This window comes from Lemur catta, chromosome 17 (genome assembly GCF_020740605.2).
Source record: "Lemur catta isolate mLemCat1 chromosome 17, mLemCat1.pri, whole genome shotgun sequence".
Lineage (NCBI taxonomy): Eukaryota > Metazoa > Chordata > Mammalia > Primates > Lemuridae > Lemur > Lemur catta.
The window spans coordinates 16593527-16613950 of NC_059144.1; the positions used below are offsets into that span (position 1 = coordinate 16593527).

General features: G+C 45.2%; 1 protein-coding gene across 2 annotated transcripts in view; it reads left to right on the forward strand.

The window, feature by feature from the left end:
• The window catches only part of PTPRT (protein tyrosine phosphatase receptor type T), a 1002137-nt gene that overhangs the window by 255508 nt on the left and 726205 nt on the right, over positions 1 to 20424 (forward strand). For both annotated transcript variants that reach the window (XM_045528255.1, XM_045528256.1), the window contains exon 2: positions 20158 to 20283. In XM_045528255.1, coding sequence (XP_045384211.1) covers positions 20158 to 20283 — 126 coding nt within the window. The remainder of the gene's footprint in view (positions 1 to 20157; positions 20284 to 20424) is intronic.

Below are 20424 nucleotides of genomic sequence, written 5' to 3' on the forward strand. Positions count from 1 at the left end.
CAGCCACCAGCCTCAGCGGTGAGGCCCCATCCTTGGGAAAGCACCCCTCTTCCACCCCGTCCTCCACCCCAGGGAGGAGATGGAAATAGGAATTGAGGTGTTCCGGTTTGTACAGTTAGGAAGGGATGTAAAACGGAACTAGATTTTGATTTTGAAGAGTGTATTAACCAGATTTGTGATATGTAGGTGTTTAAAGAAACACACACCAGAGTAGTCTTTGTTTTTGAAACAGGTTCCCCAGTTGTCCTTTTTATTACCAGCTGGGTAGTCTGGTGCCCTTGACAGCTGAACGCTTGCCATACTGACACAGTCACACTGAAGAGCTGGGGTGGAGGCAAGGGGGAAGGACATAGGGCTGCCCCCGGGACTCACCTGCAGGCTGTGGCTTCTGTTCTTAGAAAGCAGGGCAGGAGGGAGGGACACCTGGGGTCAAAGCCCAGGGAGCTCAGGAGCTTCCCCAAGGCCCTTAGTGACCTCCTGGAACTCTGCCTCAGTCATAGCATGCAGGAAATGGGTACAGACGTTCTTGGAGTTGTCAAAAAAAAAAAAAAAGCTCTTACCCAGCTCTTACCCTTCTAATTCTGGGGTGTCTCTCAGGTGAGATATGGTCCCAGGGCCTCTGGGGAGAACTGAGTTAGAGGGGAAACAGCAGCAGACTAATGAAGACTTAAAGTGTTGTTGATGCAAGAGGCCAGAGGGCACCCAAGTTGGGCATCCTTCATCCCTTCCGTAGCTCTCACATCCCACAGCCCCTGATGTGCCAACCTGCAGATATCGCTGGGTTTTCCGGAATTCTTCCACTTCCTCTCATGCTGTGCCATTCTCTCAAGAATGGGTTCCGTAGTAGATAAACTCCTGACACTTCGGGTGGGCCCAAATTGTGTTTCATCCTCTAAATCAACGAGAAGAACATTAAAAACTTCAATGATTGTGATTTCTCTGCTACTTTCACTTTTGTTCATTTCACTCAGTGTTGAGCTTGGAGGGTTCGATAAATCTCCATTGATGCTGCCGTCTTTCTCACTAATGCTCATTTGATCCTGTTTTTTGCATTTTTACCTTCCCCAATATCTTTTATTAACCCGCAGATCCATCATCTAATCTTACTGTCTTATCAGTTTATTGTAGTCTCTCTGTGTGGCTTTCCTTTCTTGTCTCACAAAGGGCTGGGTCTCTTTGCATCTTGTTCGGGATGCTCCACACTTTCCAAAGAATTCTTCAGGTTCCTTTAGCGGATCGTTTTTAGGGGTCTTTTCTTTAAATATTCACAATGATTTCTTTTTGTTTTTCCCGCTGTGTTCTTTTTTTTAATTTAATCTTAATAATTTTTATTTTTTTCCCAAAGATTATATATTCTGACTGTAGGTAGGAGATAGTAAGGAAGAGAGAAACTCTAGGTGCCTAGGCCAGGTCTTATATTAGGGGGCCAGTACACAGTTTCCTACTCATTAGACGCTGTGTAATTTTGAACTTGGGCGTTGACAGGGTAGAACACATGGTCTATCTAGTTAATTCCAGGCAGATGAAGTTTAACATTTTTTTTTCTTCCCAGATTATAACAAGGGTGTAACAGAGGTGGTCTGCCATTTGCATTTTTAAATTTATTTTAGTTTTCCTCCAGATGCTAGTGATAGTTTTGTTGTGAGCTCTTGTTTTGAATGCTGTTGGAAGTTTTTGCCTTTTTCAAGGGTTTTTATAGACATTGCAGTGGTTCTGCAGGAGACTGTCAGGAGATTCCAGCCAGATCCATTTTAAACAGAAAGTGACTTGGCCAAGGTCATGCCGTGAGCCAGTGACAGGGCCAACTCTTTAATGTGGGGCTCCTTTCTCCCAGGCAAATCTTCAATCTTCAAGACCACCTGCCTCTCTCGTCTTGTCAGACCCTGAGTTATTATGTGATTTAGCAAGTGGCAGCTTTGTTGTGTTTCAAAGACTTTTAGCCTGAGGTGAAGTCATGTTGGCAGGGGCTGCACACATAGGATCATCTGCATCCGGCCTTTGCTGATTGAAAAAAAAATGTGCATAGAGCTGGAAGTTGCTGAGTGGTTGTTCCAAAGATGAGGAACATTTTTATATGTCCTGGATGTGAACTCCCAGGCATCAGAGAGGCAGAGATGAGGCAGCTTTGAGTCCGGGGTCTGTTTTGGTCTGTTTTGTTTTCTTGCTTAGAAACCTTAGTGACTACCCTACTGTCTCTTTTTGAAATTCATCAGAGGCCACTTCTCTAATTACTAGAAGAGTGCCTGCTTCCCGTTTGTGTGCGCCTCCATCCTGGCAAGACTTCTCTCTCCAGGGAACCAAAGTGTCAACATTTGAGAGAAAGAGTAGAAGGCTCCCTGCTTTCACGGAGTGGCATGCTAGTTCAGCTCTAATGACAGTTACCCAAAGAACCGTCACCATCTGAGACCTCAGAATAGCACTCCTTTTGATTGACCCAATCCTGGTATCCAGGTCATTGAAGCTTTAGCTTAGTAAAGACTTCTTTCTGCTCTGTCCTTAAAAACCTTTCAGCCCACATTTGATGCACATTTAACAGGCCATGGTCGATGAAGCCCAGCTGCCAGCTACAGACCAGTTTGCCAAAGCTTAACTGTTTTGAGGGGACTTCCCACAACCAACTGTACTTAGGATAATACTCAGACCTCAATAATATTTTATCTGCACAATTACCAGTCTGGTGATTTATATAACGCCGGATGCTATTATTGAGTTTAATGGACTATATGGAACCCTAGTCTTTACTTTATGTAATTAAATGTTAATATACTTGTAAAAACTGCGTACATAAAGCAATATCTGTCAGCCAGTCCTCAATGTTTCTTAGGCTTCTGTGTGCATGGCCTCATGTAGCAGAAGGAGAATGGCCTTTGGGAAAAAGAAAACAGACTCCACAAACACAGAGAACATGGCCCGGATTCTTGCTGGAGTCTCAGTTTCTTCATCTTTAAAATGGTCACGATCAATTCCAGTTCCTGGATCCTAGGATGGTTGTTGCGATGAAGTAAGACCATGTGGAATGCCTGGCCTGATGCCTGGCAAAGTTTAGCTGTTCAATAGGATCCCTTTCTGCATCCACTTAATGGATGTATTTATCGAGTGCCTACCACCTTCAAGGTCTTATGTTATGTGAAGACCCAAGGTGGGTATTTTACCTGCCTTATTTTGCTCCATGTTCTTATTGTTGGTCTCCCCCACTGGCATGAGCTCCAAGAAGGCGGGGTCATAGCTATTAATCCCTGCTTTCTCCCTCGTGCCTAGAATAATGCATACAGTAGACCCTCGATTTAGCATTAATGAATAAAATCCAAATATGAGTTGAATAAATCCAGAGAGGATAATGAGGAGGAGTGAGAGTTTCCAAACCAGGGAATTTTACTAGTGTTGTCATGCAAGAGACGTTATGATGTAGTTGGGAGGGCTTGTGCTTTGGGGTCAAATTGAAAGCAATTCTAATCCTGATTCTGCCCTTTATAAACTTTGTAGCCTTGAGGAAGTTACTTAACTCCTCTGAGCCTCAGGCTCCAATTTTGCAAAATGGTGCATTGACTCTCAAAGAACAACTCACGGAGCTGCTCTCAGGGCAAAATAAGGTAGTGCTTGTAAAATACCTGGCACTTAATTGTTCAAAGTTATAGAGTGGGCACAGAAGGCTGATTTTTCTCAGGGTGGAACATGCAAAAGCTGTGCATGACCTCAGGGTGTTCTTTCCTAGGGATTTTTGATCGTTCAAAAGTGACTATTGCTTGGTCCTTTCCTCCCCCTGCTCCACACAGTGCCAGGGTGGGGGCTCCTGGCTGCCATATCTCACCTGAGGTTCTCTAAGCCAGGTCACTAATGGAGCTGAGGTCTAGAGTGGGGTCAAAGGGAGCTCCAGAGTCCCAAAGAGAGCCATGTGTGGACCACGTGAGTCCACATGACCTTGAGCCACCAGGACAGTATACTCACTGTCCCAGGAAGCGTGACGTGCTGGGCCAGGCCTGTCAATGAGGCTCAGGACCTCAGTTCTTATTTTTCTTTTTTCCTCTGAAAAAAATTGTATGTTAAAAATAAGTCACTTTCACAAGAAGAGATTTTTAGAAAGCTAGATGTTCCTATAGCCATAGCAACTTTTGGGGCAAGCAAAAATTAGCTGACATCATCCACTCTCCTGGTTTCCTGCATGCCCTGGGTGACAGCTATTAGATTGCCCTCAGAACTTTGAAAGGAAGGATAAGCAAACTTTTTCCCATAAAGGGCCAGATAGTAAATATTTTAGTTTTTAGAGGCCATATGGTCTCCAATGCAGCTATTCAACTCTGCTGCTGTAGCTGGAACACAGCCACAGTATGTAGACAAATGAGTGTGGCTATGTTCCAATAAAGCTTTATTTATAAAAACAGGAGCCAGGCTGGATTTTTAGTTCTTAGGTCATAGTTTGCTGTCCTCTGTGTTAAAACATCCTCATTTGGAGAAAGGCATTGGTTCTTGTATCTATCTTCCTGTTTCCTTTCCTTAATGGGGTGGGAGGAGTGGTGCTCAGAGGAGGAGGCATATGGTAGCTTTTGGTGGTCTTGTGGGCTGCTGTTTCTTACCCAGAAATGTGGCTACCGCTATGGTCAAGCATTCTAGCAAACATAGCAAGCGAGAATAGGAGATTGAAACTGGCTCCCTAAGAAAGAAGGAGATCCTGGGGCATAAGCCAAGAGCATCCATGTGGACAGTTATGGAATCATGGGTGTTAAGTCCATGTTATTGAGTATCTTCAGTCTAGAAATATATTTCTCAGTATGGAAATAAACAAGTGTTTTATTTCTTCTTCTAAATATATGTTCATCTATAGGGGGTGCATGTGTGTGATATTCTGCGAGGGGAATAATAATTGCTAATGTTCATTGAGATCTTGCTGTGTACCAGACTCTTTGCTGTTTTACATGTTATTTAATCCTCATGGCAACTTATGGTGAATGTGCTATTATTATCCACATTTCATGGATGAAGAAACTGAGGAGGACCAACCATGAAGATCCCATCTCCCATCTTCTCTATGATGAGGGCTCTGGGTGACATTGCCAGTTTTGGTGCCATGGCAATGAAGTATGACAGGGGATGTGATAAACTGAGGCAGGATGGAGGCAGTCAGAGCTCAAGGACATGGCTATGATGAAAGACAGTGTTGGAGAGGGGTAGTGAAATGATGGAACTTGGGCATTAATACTTGGGACAAGCCAGATATCCGTGTTTCACTGAGAGTCTCTTGCTGCTCACCATCAGGAGCCCTCAAGAGATAGCACCTGAATCCAGCTTATTATAACGTACCCCCAGGACAGGGGCCTCACTCACACCTGGCTGGGTGGGAAGCACCTAGAATTAGCTCCCCTAGTTCTGTGAGAGTGGCTTAGCTTGAGTCAAGCTGGGCTTTCAGATGGACCAACCTTGCATTAGCATTTCATTTCTGCCACCTGCTGTCTCTGTGACCCTTAGAATGTAACCTAACTCCTTTGGATCTCAGTGGATTTGTAAGGAAATTTGCCTGTTCCAACATGCTCTGAAGAACATCTCTTGTCATTTTCTCTCTGTGAAATTTGGGTCAAATTATTTAACTGATTCTCAGTTTTATTGTGCATAATGTATGGATGGTGATAGTACCTGACTCATGGGGCTCTTTTGAGGATTAAATGAGATAATCCATGGAAGTGGCTTAGCACAGTGCGTAGCACATAGTACACTCTCAGTAAATGTTAGCTGGTATCATTGTTGTTCCCACTGTACAGATGAGGAAATGGAGGCTCAGAAGTTTTCTCCTGACCCACCCTAGGTCACAGAGAAAGTGCTGGAACCAAGCCATGTGACACCCTCCAATAGTAAATCTTGCATTCCTGACACTTTACCAAATTCTATTTCATTCAGTCTTTCATGAAGCATTTATGGGATTTCCCTCAAGCTCTCAAACATTAAAGTACTGGGCTCTTTGATGAATCTTAAGGATTCAGTAATGAATAAAAGGGACACACACTTCCTACCCTGGTAAACTTTCCCAACTTCTGTGGGAAGACAGAAAATAAATAAGGAAATGAATAAATAAACAATTTCAGAGTGTAACTAAGGAGTATGAGCAACAGCGCCGTCAAACATCAGCAAGGTGGTATCATAGGGAATGACTGGAGAAGGGGAGAAGCTATTTTCAACTGAATTTTCCACGGGTCTTCTCTGAGAAGGTGGCGTTTGATTTTCAATACAGAAAATGCCGGAAGCCAGCCATGTGGCACCCCAGGGCAAGAGCGTTCCAGGCAGGGGGAACAGCAAGTGCAAAGACTCTGAGACCATCAAGAGCTTGGCCTGGGCCTCTGCAGGTTTCAAATGCTGACACAACTCTTGCCAGAAACCAGTTTAAGCCTGTCCTTTTGTGTTGAGGAAACCTTTCCTCACCTTTTCCCGACTGATCTGAAGTTTCCCTGACATGGGGAATGATCTGTGGCCATCTCCCTCTTACACTGTTCCCTCAAAATAAAAGTGTAAAAAGACATCACTGTTGTGCGAGGAAGGATGAAAGATGCCGTTCAGGCATCTGAGTGGGCAGAGCTCTGGCCTAGGGCCCCTTCTCTTTGTAGCCTGGCCCTCTGTGTGCCTGTCTGTCCACCTGTGAAATTAGTAACTGGGCCAGACCATCCCTTCTCTCTTTAAATTTGTGAGAGCAGCAGAATCCCATGCTGTTTTTTTGGGAAAAGAGACTTGCTGGCTTGGGTGGGACCACTTTTCAGGGTGGTGGGGCTCTCTAGCTGGTCTCCAGATTGAACTGTCTTCACCTGTTTCAACTGAAAGTGACTGTTTTCTCCCCCTACCTCTTCAGCCTCTCCTTGATGGGCAAGGCTGGGTACTGACCCCACACGTGGGCTCCTTCCTTCCTTCCTTCATCCCACTTTCCTCCATGTCCTGATGCATCACATGTCTGCTTGCAAACGGGTGCTGGAGTCAGGGTGCTGGGGTGCGTGAGCAGACAGAATCTGTCTGCCACGTTCCACTGTGTTCTCCTCTTTCTGTGATGTGCAAATGGACCAAACAGAGGCCCATGGCAGACCTTATGGAGAAGCTGGTCTGAACGGAGACTCTTGTTTCCAGGGGACACCTGGCACTCTTTGTGTCCCAGCAAACGTAGCTGAGTACTATGAAGGGGGATGCTGTTATGGTCTCATAGGATGCCAGAAGTCGAAGTGTTTTGGGAGAGGGTTTAACTTACTGCCTCTGTCACACATGAAGAAACTCTGGCCCTAGTAGCTTTGTGACTTGCTCAAGGTCACATGGTAGTAAGTGGTGACAAAAGCCTGGATTTACCATGCAGATCAGCAGCATACCATAGTGGGCACTGCCAATCCATACAGGACTTGATGGACAAACTCAGGCACAGTTACTTTAAAATATTTTGTTTGTTTTATGAAATTATGTGAGCTGAACATGTATGATATAGCTCACTTTTCTATTTCTAATTCATAGATTGGAATTAAATATTGATTTAACAAATACTTATTTGGCACTTACTATGTGCTAGGCGCTGTTCCAAGTGTTTCCGAAGATTAAATTCACTCAATCCTCAAAACAACCCTGAGGTAGACACTATTATTATCCTAGTTTTACAGATGGGAAATTGAGGCACATACAGGTTAAATAATTTGACCAAGGTCATAAGCTAAACAGAAAGACCTTAGATACTGGCTTTGGAGTTCATAGCCTTAATCACTACCTCGTGGTATGGCTCACTGGGCAAAGAACATCATCCGCTTCCCAAGGTGGGCATGCCTGAGGACTCCTAATCTCATTAAAATCTCTAATTTATAGAGGAGAAAACTGAATCCTGGAAAGGGCATGAGGGCATAAGATCAGGTTCTAGGTCACTGCCGTTTCTGTAAGTCCTGTGCTTTCTCCGCTGCACTGTGCTGTCTCGGAAGTCTGAACACGTCTTTGGTCTAGAAGACACCCAGCAGCAAGTTCATTATTCTCCCTTGAAGTCCCTTGGCTAACTTCCACCTTTGTTGTTTTCATTCCTGGATTTAATATAATGGGCTGCATTAACCTAAGTTGCCACACCAAGTCTCGGAGAGAAAGAAGCAAATGAACAGATCAGACACTGTTTCCCTGGTCCTTGGGGAATGCCCAAGCCATCAGAGAGACATCATCTTATTTATTATAAATTCACTGTTCAAAGAGCTTTAAAACATTTTTTTTCTATTAGGAGTATTGTTTCTATCTGTGGAGTCCATGAGTGTTTGACATTGGATGACTTTATAAAACATTCTACTAATTGGATTTGTTAAAGCAAATAAATCAAACACTAATTGGAACGTGCCCTGCCATTATTTTTGCTTACTGAATTAGATATAATGGTGTGAAGGCCTTCTTATCATATTTGTGCACTTATTTAAACACCCCCCTGGCACACACTTTTGCAAATTCAATTAGATATTCAGAAAAGGAATTCAATTTATGCAAGGCTGGTTTACATTCATTCCGGGGGCAAGAATCGGCTCCCCAAGATAGGCTGCTCATGATTAATAAGCCCCTTTTAGATATTGCCCTGCCTTCAACACATCTGTGGGCATGAGGGTGGAATCTCCACGATTTGGGGGCTTGGGGCACTTTTCTTCAGAATGTATGTGTCCACAGAGCAGGGCTGGCTTCATGGGCATGCAACCTGTGCAGTCGCACAGACCCCAGTGCTCAGAAGAGCCCATGCTTGGTTTAATGCTTTGTTATTGCCATCTTGATTTCTGGATAATTTTAAAACAAGAGACTCTGCATTTTAGTTTTGCACTGAGTCCCATAAATTTTGTAGCTGGACCTACCTTAGAGGTTGCCTTGGTTTTCAGACCTTCTGGCCAAAGAAGAAGTCCTTGATTGAGGTCTTGGCTCTGCCCCTGATCTGGTACGTCATCACCTGAGTGTGTCATCCACTCTGGCCTTGGTCTCTTCATCTAATAAGTGAGAGTCCTACTTCTTACGCATGGCGAACACATGCCATAGTTTAGGTGGAATGCTTATTCAAGTCTGGGGAGTTAAGATTCTTTACTCAATCCCTTACCCAAGGGCCAGGAGTGTAACATCATGAGACAATGGGAGACACGTTTTCTCCTCCACTTCTTAGAGCAAGAGCAAGGGAGGAACATTCTAGAATGGAAAATTGGGAGGAAAGGGTCAACAGCATATGACATCAGACTCTCAAATGGTGATTCACAGTACTGTGTTAAATTTCAGTGACTGTTAAAATTGGAAATTTTTATGTTGTTTGAGCCAAGGTCAGCAAATTACAGCCTTCAGGCCAAATCTGGATGTTCACTGGTTTTTATATAGCCCACAAGTGAAGAATGGTTTTCATATTTTTAAATGGTTAGGAACATCAAAAGAGTACTATTTGGGGACATGTGAAAATCATACGAAATTCAAAACACAGTGCCAATAAATAAAGTTTTATTAGAACACAGTCCTGCCCATTCTTTTTGTATTGTTTATGGCTGCTTCTGTGCCACAGTGGCATTGTTGGGTACTAGTGACAGGGACCATGTGGCTGCTGTGATAGCAGAAGTCTAGGGTGGCCCCCAAGACCCAGGCCTCCGGTGTATGGTGGACGTATCCTGCATAATCCCCATCCCTTGGGTAGGACTGTGCATGTGATGAGTTTCACTCCCTTGATTAGGTTATGTTAGTGATGACAGTGAGGGGATTTTACAGATGTACAAAGGTCCCAATCAGATAAGTCCTTAAGAGGGACTGGGCCCTGCCTGAAGGAGGAGATTTGAAGCATGGGGGGCTTAATGGAGGGGGCCACTTGGCAAGGAAATGAGGGTGTCTCTTAGGGGCTGAGACTGGCCCCTGGATGACAGCCAACAAGAGGATGGGGACCTCCATCCTACAACCACAGGAAACAAATTATGCCCCAGACCCTGCAAGCTCAAGAGAGTACCCCAAGGTCCAGAAAGAGACCCTGAGAGGAGAACCCAACACAGCTGTGCCTGGACCTCTGCCTTACAGAGACTGTGGATGATAAACAGGTGTTGTTTTAAGCAGCTAAGTTTGTGGTAATTTGTCATGCAGCAATAGAAAAGGAATACATCACATTATGTACTGAATTGTTTTCCCCATATGTTTTTATTTTATTTTACTTTGAGACAGGATCTTACTCTGTCACCCAGGCTGGAGTGCAGTGGCATCACCATAATTTACTGCAACCTCAAACTCCTGAGTTCAAGCTATCCTCCTATCTCAGCCTCCCAAGAGTAGCTGAGACTATAGGCATGTGCCACCACGCCTGGCTAATTTTTTAAAATTTTTTGTAGAGATGGAGTCTCACTATGTTGCCCAGGCTAGTCTTAAACTCCTGGCCTCAAGTGATCCTTCTGCCTCAGCCTCCCAAAGTGCTGGGATTACAGGCGTGAGTCACCATGCTTGGCCAAATTGTTGAAGCATTATCCCCCATTGTGACTGTACGTAGAGAGAGGCCCACAAAAAGGTTAGATGAGGTCATAAGGGTGGGGCCTTAGTTCCTTAAATTTGGAAAGAGATACCAGAGCACATTCTCTCTTTGCACATGCACACCAGGGAGGGTCCTGTGAGGACACAGTGAGGAGGGGGCCACCTGCAAGCCAGGAAGGAAGCCCTCTCCAGAAACCGACCCAGCAGGACCTTGGTCTGGGATTCCTGGCTTTCAGAACTGTGAGGAAATAAATGTCTGTTGTTTGAGTCACCCAGTTTGTATTATTTTGTTATGGCAGCCCGAGCAGACTAATACAACCCACAAAGCTGAGCATATTTGCTCTCTAGCTCTTTACAGAAACAGTTGGACAACCTCTCAGTTAAAAAATAATAAAAAATACTTTGACCACATCCCTCTTTCGTGTGCCCTCTAACCATTTATTCTTGATATGTCCTGAGTCTGTCTGAATAGCTAACAATGTAAGCTCCCCACATATCCGTGGTGAGTATATGAGGCCCAAGGTGCCCCCTTCCCTCCCGTGCATCTTCCTGCCTAACTTTGAGCCCCCAACTCCATTCCTGCCCTCCCCATCATGCCATGGCCTTCGCTGTGAGTTGAAGGGGAAGAGTCTATCCTCCGTGGTTTGACCTCCCAAGTGGCCGATTGGCATCTTAGGGCCCTGGCAGTGACTAAGGGCAGAGGGCATGCAGACTGGCTCAATGCCATTGTTACAGGAATGGGGGAAGGCTTTGCAGCTACCTGCTTCCTTCAACTGGTTCCTTTCAAGGTCAAGGTTAACCTCCCAGTTCATTGCCATGGCAACGTAGTGTAATGGGTTAAGTGCAGAGACTGAGCTATTATTAATAGTTGGGGTTCAAAGCCAAGTTTTGCCATTTGTGATTTGTGTGATCTTGGGCTAGTTTTCTAAAGCTTTCTATGCCTTAGTTTCTTTATTCGGAGGCCAATGGTCACATCTGTCTCATGGGGTGGTTGTGGTAATAAGTGAGTTACTATTGATAAACACCTAGAATGGTGCCAGGCACTGAGCCCTGGTTATCCTTACTGTCTCTCAGATCTAACTGGGATTTGTGAACACAAGGGCTTTGTGCTCAATAGCTCTCTGTTTCCAACTCTCTCCCTTGTATCATGATTACCTGGCCCTGCCAACCCTGCTCAAGCCTGCTCATAGTTCACTCCTGAGCAGTCTGAGCTCCCGTTTGACCTGTAGCTAATACTCTCATTTCTCCTCTAACAGCTTCTTGGCCTTCCTACAGCCTCACCTCACTCTTCTCCCTTGCCTGTGGCCTGATGGCTTCTCCTTGGTTCATTCTGAGACTTCCCTTCTCTCTCTGGCTTCAGAGTCTCCATCTGTTCTGGGCCTTCGTGGCATCAGGATAAATGTTCTTAACAGGTGCAGCCTGACCTCTGAGCTCTTGGTCCCTGCCCTGCTGCAAGCCTTCTGCTGGGTTCACTCTGACCCCCAAGAGAAGCCCACTGATAATGGACGAGAGCCCCCTCTGTGGGCCCCAGCCTGGCTCTCCTACATGAATGGAGGTGTATTTTAATATATCCAGCCATTCCTTGAACAATGAAGGTCGAACACATACCACAGGCCAGACTCTGAGGAAAGGGACCAATGTGGCATGTCCCTGTTTCTGTGGAGCTTTGGGGCTTGGAGTTGGAGGGACACAGTCCTGTGGTTTCTGTCCCTGTCCCCCAGATCCCCACTGCTGAGGTCTCCTCCAAGCACTGTAAGGATGGATGTCGAGTGGGCTACCAGAACTTTCAGTACCAGCTGCATATGCCAGGGCAGAGGGTATTTCTGCACATCTTCATCCATGGCAGATCACCGGGGCTTCTGGTCACATTTGTCACAGTTATGTTGCCCACCTACCATGGAGGGCAACCTAAGACACTTTTTTTCCTTCTTTTGCTTTTTAATGTTTGGCCCAGTTTTCTTTCTTCACTTAGCTCCACTGCTAGATGTTAAAGGCATGACTTTGTATTCTGGAAACATCAGGGTGAGACCAGATTCTGTGAACACACAGAGGCTGTTTGCAAGAGGGCAGAGTTGGAGCAATGGAAAGTACCTGGGCTTTGGTACCACCTAGCCGAGGGCTAACATCTTGACTCCACTGCTTCATGGGGGTGAGTTTGATCTGTAAAAGGGGTACAATGAAAATGATAGGGCCCATGGTGAGGGTGAAAGATAATATAGGTAAGGCTTGCACACGTTCAGCTGTCAATAAAAGGAGGTGTTGCCATTATTATCGCTGTATGTGATCTCACTCTTTCTCTTCAGCTGGGCAAGTCCTGTAGGAGCTCTAATGACATGTTTCTATCCATAAAAAGGAGAGAGCAATGCTTCACTCTTAGAGCAGGGGTTGGCAAACTACAGCCCCTGGGAAAAATCTGGCCTGCAACCTATTGTTGTAAATAAAGTTTTATTTACCCATTTGTTGAGATGCTTGGGTGCTTTTGCACTACAGTGGCAGGGTTGAGTAGTTGTGACAGAGACTATGTAACTGCAAGGCTGAAAATATTTATTATCTTGTCCTTTGTAGGAAAAGTTTGCTGCCCCCTGTCTTAGAGGGTGGGGGTATTGGAGTTACCTACATTCATATGCATACACACCTACGCAGCTCAAATATAGTGTCTGGCACACGGCAGAAGCCCACCGAATCTTTTAGTTCTGCCACTGAACTTAATTCTGCTCAAGAATACACAGGATCATATCTGAGAAATGCAGAGGCAGACACATTTATATTTTTATTGAATTCTATTCCTCTCTCATTTTCAAAAGAAGAGCTCATGTTTTTTAAAAAAATTCTGATTGACACTATAAACTTTATTTATGCTTTAATGTATCCTAAAGTGTGTATCCTGCACTATTTTTACTTCCCTTACAGATGCTGATATGCTATACATTACCAAACCCAAATGGATTTTCAAAATCCAATTTCCTTGCTACAGTTTTCCATTTCTCTGTTGACTTTTTATGTTTGATTCACATCAGAGCATCTGGGGCCATTGCCACATTTTGACCTCAACCTGCCCAGGGAAATAGTCCTCTGTTCAGGTCCTTGGCCAGTGGCTGTACTTACTCCCCTGTCCTCTTCCAGTTATGTTCATCTTCACCAGACCAGGACTTGTCCTCTGGAGGCTGAGCCTGGCTCATGGGGTGGGGGTAGGTTTATGAGGTTTTGTTTGTTTCTCCCCCCCACAAAAAAATGATTGTGGTGGGTTGTCATTAGTTAAATGGGGCCACCTGATCTTCAGATCTGAATGAGGTTAGCATCCAAATGAGTGTCTTTTGGGAATCTCTCCAACCATGTCTCCCCTAAGTAGCCTGCCATAAACACCTGCAGAAATGACTGTTTTTTTTTTTTTTTTGTCAGTGGTGTGGTCCTTAGGAATTGCACCAAGACAAATAGATGTAATTTTTGAAGGAGCAAGAGGAGCTGCAATGAGACTCAGCATCATGGGTTGGGATGTTTCCTGCTCTGGGTCCAGGGAACACTTGGCTTCCTTTTCTCCTCCTCCCCTTAGTGGCTCTCAGTGCCCACGGCACTGTGGCTGGTGCTTGGGCTGGCAGTGTGACTCCTGAGAGTTCCAGTCCTTCTGATTCTCTGGAATCCTTAACTGTTACAACTGGAAGGTTCCTTGCAATCTTTTTTTCCAGTCTCTTGCCTTGAACTCAGAAAATGAAGGCTTAGAAATGGGGAAGGAACGTGAGCCAGAGAGCTTGGACCCAGCTGCATGTCAAGTGCTGTCAGATGTACGGTCTTGGGCTCATGGACACTCTAGTTCTCAGTCTGTCGGTTGAGAGGAAGAAAATCCAGGGAGGATTGCTTAAAAAATACTTATTAGGTATATTTTATCTCCTGAATGGTTCTTAAAACTTAGAACAACAGGGAGCAGGTGTCCAGACTGCACTGGGTTGAGCCCCAATGAGTTACTTTTCCTGAATTGTGTGTTTGGGTGATGCTATCAATTTATATTGAGAATGGTTATGAGGAACAGTCTCATGAAATTGGCCATGCACCCCTTGTGTGGATGTTGTTTCATTATGGGATATGTGGTTTCTGTTATGAGTATTCCTGCAGAGAAGTTCTTGGCTGATCTAAGCGCCTGGAATGGTTGTCATTTTCCTGAGCAATTTGGCTTTCATTGTATAAACACAGAGTGTCCGGTACCTGGCCAGGTTCTCCTTTTTCTATCGGGTGTCAGAAGCTCAGAGCCAAATACGTAGCCCCCTTTCAACAGACAAACATGGGGAATTATAGCATGGATTTGCAGTTTCTCCTTCTGTCCTGTTTATTTTTCCTTTTCCTGCCCTCAATTTGATTTTCGCCACCATGCCGGACGCCTGGTTTTGTGTTTATCAGGCTGCTGTGGCTGGACCACTGACCAGTTAGACAGCATCCCTTGAAATTTCCTGCTTTGTGGGGAGCCCAGGGGCTCCATGGAAAGGTCATGAACCGTGTTTACTGCTGGGATTCAGACATGTATGAGTGATAAAAGTGAAGAACAGGAGCCCGTTTCTAGAAACTCTCCTGTAGGAGGGACATTAAGGCCCCCACAAGTGATGACAAATTCTGGCAGAGTGGGATAGAACTGACAGCAGGGCCTGAATATCCTGAAGAAATAGTGGCTCAAGATAGAATGAGAGGCTGCTTTTCAATCCACTGTAAGTGAGCTCCTCTGCAGGGGAAAAAGAGGACTGTAATTTGAAAATAAAAATTGGGTCACGGGAGTCCCAGACCTGCTGCTGTGAGACCCTAGAATCAAAAGAAGGGAAAAGCATTTGCTCACTGGCTACAGATTGAAATGGCCACCGCAGCTCAGCAGGTGGGAGCACCAAGGTGGTCCGGGGAGTGGCTGTGAAGAAAAGGCAGGTTCCTAGTCTTTACAGGGCCAAGACCCGTCAGCGACCAGCTCAGGAGTAGCTGGCGCATCCACCGTGACTGGGGAGAGGCAGGGAGGTGAGGGGTGGACCACTGATCCAATGAAGTAGGAGCAATTGTTAATGTGACCTTGCCTGTAATCTGTAATCTGGGATGCCTAGAGGTATAACTGGGAGCCCTGTTAAATCTTGTCTAGAAGAACAGAATTTGGTTACTTAAACCATTAACTAAAATAAATGAATGACTTCTTTGAGCATCAACGCCTCTGTATGAAAGCATATTTCACATTGCACCTTCAGTGTATGTTGGTGTCCCCCTCTTTCCCTTTACCCTGTGAACTTCTTGGTCAGGGTAAAGGATCATATCTGTCAATTCTGCACCCTGCATAGAGCTCGTAAAAAAGAAGACCTCTGTTAAATGTTTCTAGAATCCATTCAAGAGAATGGATTCAAATGGGAGAGACCCAACCACCTTGGAAGCCCTTTATCTGCTGGGTCTTCTCTCATTCCCTTAGAAGTGAAAGACTTCATCCTTGGTTTGGGGAAATGATTCTCTCTCTGGTCTATTAGAAAGAGCATGGGCTCTGCATTTAGGTTACCATGGATTTAATATTGGCTCTACCACTTCCCTTCTGTGTGGCCCGAGCAGGTCATTTAACCCCTCACTGCATCAATTACTTTATGTTTAAAGCAAGGATAAAATGTGCCTCATATAGTGGTGAGGATTAAGTGAAAGCTAATGAGATAGCATATGTAATCAGTGTCTAGTGTATTGCCTGGCTCAGAGCAAATGCTTGAGAGAGCACGCTTCTGTTTAATATTTATTTTTTTAAATCACTCTGTTGAGGTATGACCCACTTGTTATATTACTCAAGTTGTCCAAGTCTCTGCTGTGGTAACAAATAAACCCTAAGGTCTCAGTGGTATATGACAAGAAAAGTTTGTATTTTGCTCCTGAAATGTTGAATGCTGATATTCCTGGTCAGGTGACTCTTTAAACAGCCCTTCTCTAGTATTTCAGGAATCTAGACTTTTTTCTTCCTTGGATGCCACTGTCTTCAATCAGAGCTTTGAAGGTTCTCAACAGTGGGGGAAGGTGAGAAGGAATGTTTGTAAGAGATTATTTGTGTGGGCTAGTCCTGAAAATGGTGGATATTACTTTGTTACACATTTTCAGATTTTGCCACATGGTCTTCCCTAGATGCAAGGTGACCTGGAAGCATAGCATTCTTGTGTGCACAAGAACAAAGGATGAAACTGTTCGCCGTATGCATAGCATTGTCCTGGCCATGCTTTCCTTCTCCCACTTCCTTCTCCAGTCCTGGAGGCTGATCTCAGTTTAGGATTCTCAGTCAGCTCTTCCCAAGAACACTTGGGATGCTGCAGGCTCCCCACGCATATGAATTGCAGCATGTCAGGGTCTGTTACTGATGGTGTTGACCTGATTCACTTGTCTCCCACATGCTGGGCTCTGGTGAGGAGCTGGCAATGTAGGGAAAGGGGGTTGGCCTTTTTGGAGCAAGCAGAACTGCTTCCACTTCTGCTGTTTTTGTTTTGATTTTAAATAGAGTATGTTGTATTTTCATATCTGGAACAGACACTCTGCTATTCTGGTTAGAGAAGGTTTAGAGAAGTGATTTTTGGAAGATCATTTGGAATTTGTCAGACCGGCAATGAGAAGGGGGAAGGAGCTTTCTAGGTAGAGGGGGCAGGTATGAAGTTTGGAAGGGCAGGTGGAGCTCAGGGCTTGGAAAGGCAGGTCCACTATTGTGGGCTTACCATCACTCGAGTCCAGCTTGGTCTGTGTCAGGCATCTCATTGGCAGTTATTGGTTCATTGATCAGCACATAGTTATTAAGCCCCTACTATGCACCAGAAGAGTTCCCAGGCATTCTGGAGATTACCTGCTAGTGGAAGCTGGTCTGTTATCTTCCCTCTTGCCTTTTGAGGATCCTCTGTCCCCAGTATATCTGGGATGATGTCTCCTCTGTCATCTGGTCCTCACTTTTCTTCTTGTCTCCTGTGACTTCCATCTTTGTCTACAGATCCTTATCCATCCACACTGGCCATTGCCTTCTTCCCTCTGCACCAGTGACGCATGGCTGCTGTGTGTTGCCGACTATCACGGAGGGCTTGGGTGTTGTGATGGCCACTGCAGCACAGGACACGGAGCTGTGTCCAACTCGTGGTCAGAAAGCTCCCCAGACCACTCCAGCTTAGCCATCCTCTCGCCTACTCCTAACTGCAGTCTCCCTAGCACACACTGGAATGTGTAATTGTTCATTAGTTTGTTTACTGTCAGTCTCTCACTAAATCATAACAGATGCCTGTTCTATAAGCCATTGTGCCTAGGACTGTGCCTGGCCAACAGTAAGTACTCGACCCAATCATTGTTGAATTAGTTTGAATAAGTTTAAGGAAATACTTGGTGCCTACCAATGCATCAGCTGCTTCACATCCCTGGACATTTTTCACTGGTTGTCACCTTCCGTGGGTTTCTGCTGTTCACTGTGCTTCTTGGACCTCTCTCTCTTTTTCCCTTCCTTTCCTTTTTAGCTGTCTGCATACCCTCCAGTCACTTTCTGTTCCTGTTTAGTGGAAAGCAATATAATACTCTCAACTCCTGCACCACCAAAATAGGTCCAGTTCTCCTTTGCCCAGCTCAAGAATTATTGGGGTGCTGTCTTAGTCCATTCAGGCTGCTATAAGAAAATTCCTTAGACTTGGTAATTTATAAACAATAGAAATTTCTTGCTCACAGTTCTGGAGGCTAGGAAGTCCAATATCATGGCACCAGCAGATTTGGTGTCTGGGGAGGGCCTTTCTATGTGGTGGAAGTAGTGAACAAGCTCCCCAGGGCCTCTTTTATAAGGGCAGAGCCCTCGTGGTCTATTATCTCCCAAAGGCTCCACCTCTTAGTACCATTGCATTGTGGATTAGGTTTCCACATATGAATTTTGGGGGTGACACAAACATTTAGACCTTAGCCGGTGCTAAAGGCCAGTTTTCCAGGGTTTCCAGCAAGAAATGAAAGTAGAGAAAGCTTTGCCATCACAGGTTTTCTTTTACGGTGTTTTGACCAAATTCTGTGTCAAATCTGTCAACAGGACTTTCACCATCACCATCCAGAGGAAATCCCGGGTGTAGGGTGCAGAGGAGGGATTTGGTCCTTGGTAGCTGATGGAGATGATGGTGTGATGTTACATGAAACTGCAGATACAGGCAGGGGCTAGTGTGGGGTGGTTTCTGCACATTGAGCAGAGCTGTGTTTGGACATTGTCTTAGTCTGCTTGGGCTGCTATAACAGCATACCACAATTGAGCAGTGTATAAAAGAAATTTCTCTCACAGTCCTGGAAACTAGAAAGTATAAGATCAAGGCACTGGCAGATTCGGCATCTGGTGAGGGCCCAGTTCCTGGTTCATGGATGGAGGCTTCTCCTTGTGTCCGCACATGTTGGAAGGGGTGAGCTAGCTTTCTGGGATCTCTTTAAAGGGGCACTAATCCCAATCCCTCATTCCTGACTTCCTGACACAACTTCCCCACTTCTTGACACCATCACCTTTTGGCTTAGGGTTTCAGCATGAATGGGGGGAGGGTAGAGGATGCAAACACTCCGTCTATAGCAGGTGTTGTCCTGTGTGTGTTGGGGGACCTATGAGTGTTTAAAGGTGAGAGACAGTCATGTGATGAGATCTCTGAGCACCAAGGAGACAAGAAAGGGACAGTGGGAAAGATGAACTGGGGCATGAAGCTGGGGTCTAACAGCTGGGAGGCTGCTGTAGAAGTCACTGCAGCGCTGTTTCCCTGCCTTTGTGGATGCAGTGGGCCCACCCGGAGTGCTATTCCTCCCACCCTCTGCCCCTGGAGATGCTGCCATTCTTCAGAGCCCTGTTCAGTCCTCCTCCTCTTCCTCCCTTTTCTCCTCCAGAATATAGTGGGCTCCTGTTTTCCTGGACAGACCAGCATTTCCTAGTTGGAGCCTCCACTTTATACCCCACGTCCCTTTCAATGTCACCTTGAGGTGACTTACAGCCTGTGGCATATGCTCAGTGAATCCTTGTCAAAATCAGATGGATATAACTTATTGTCAAACAGTGGATGGTTTGACCTTTAAAGTTAAAGTGGGAAGCTTTAAACAGGATCAGCATTGCCTTTATTATCTTCCAGGAGCCTGGTTGTCTAATTTCTCACAAATTCGATTCTTACTCCATGAGAAATGATTTTTCAGGCCACTGTTACAGGGAAGGGGTGGGCATTGAGAACATATTCTGTGCCTGTTATTTCCCATATGTTATTCCATTTAGTTTTCATGATATTTCTGTAAGGTAGATGTTCACCTCCATATTACAGGTGAGGAAACTGAGACACACATGTGTTAAGCATCTGGCCTGAGCTCGCCCAGCTTTGCAAAGGTGCTATGTGTCTGGTTTTGTTAGAGTCTGAAGCTAGTGCTCTTTCTGCTGCCTCTCAGCATCTCTCCCTGTTGTAGGAAGCAATTATAGAGGCATGCCCCGGCATTCATTTTTCCTACTTAGAATGAGACGTTGCTGTTTACTTTCTCAGGAAGGAAGATTAAAATCAATGTAACTAGCCTTATTAACTTTTTTAAATAGGGGGGCCTGCAGATGCCAGTGCCTTTCCTGAGAGCACCAAAGCAAATATAAAAATCCAATTTGCTCGCCCTTTTTTTTTTTTTAAATCTTCTCCAGAGTTTAAAATTCAAAGCTATAAATGAAGAGCCGATGAGATGGGGATAATGGACGGAGCCTCAGACACGGGAATTTATTTACCCATATCTCTTTGTCTGCAGGTGGCTGTTCCTTTGAGGAGCACTACAGCAACTGCGGTTACAGTGTGGCCCTGGGGACCAATGGGTTCACCTGGGAGCAGATTAACACGTGGGAGAAACCAATGCTGGACCAGGCCGTGCCCACAGGTATGTGATCCATCCTGTTTGGAGCTGTGATGGGGATACCACGCTTCTACCATGATTCATGGGGGACGAACTTCCTGCTGGATTGAGCTGTCTGAGAGATGGCTACAGAAACTCTGTAGGTAGTGAATTCCCCACACACAG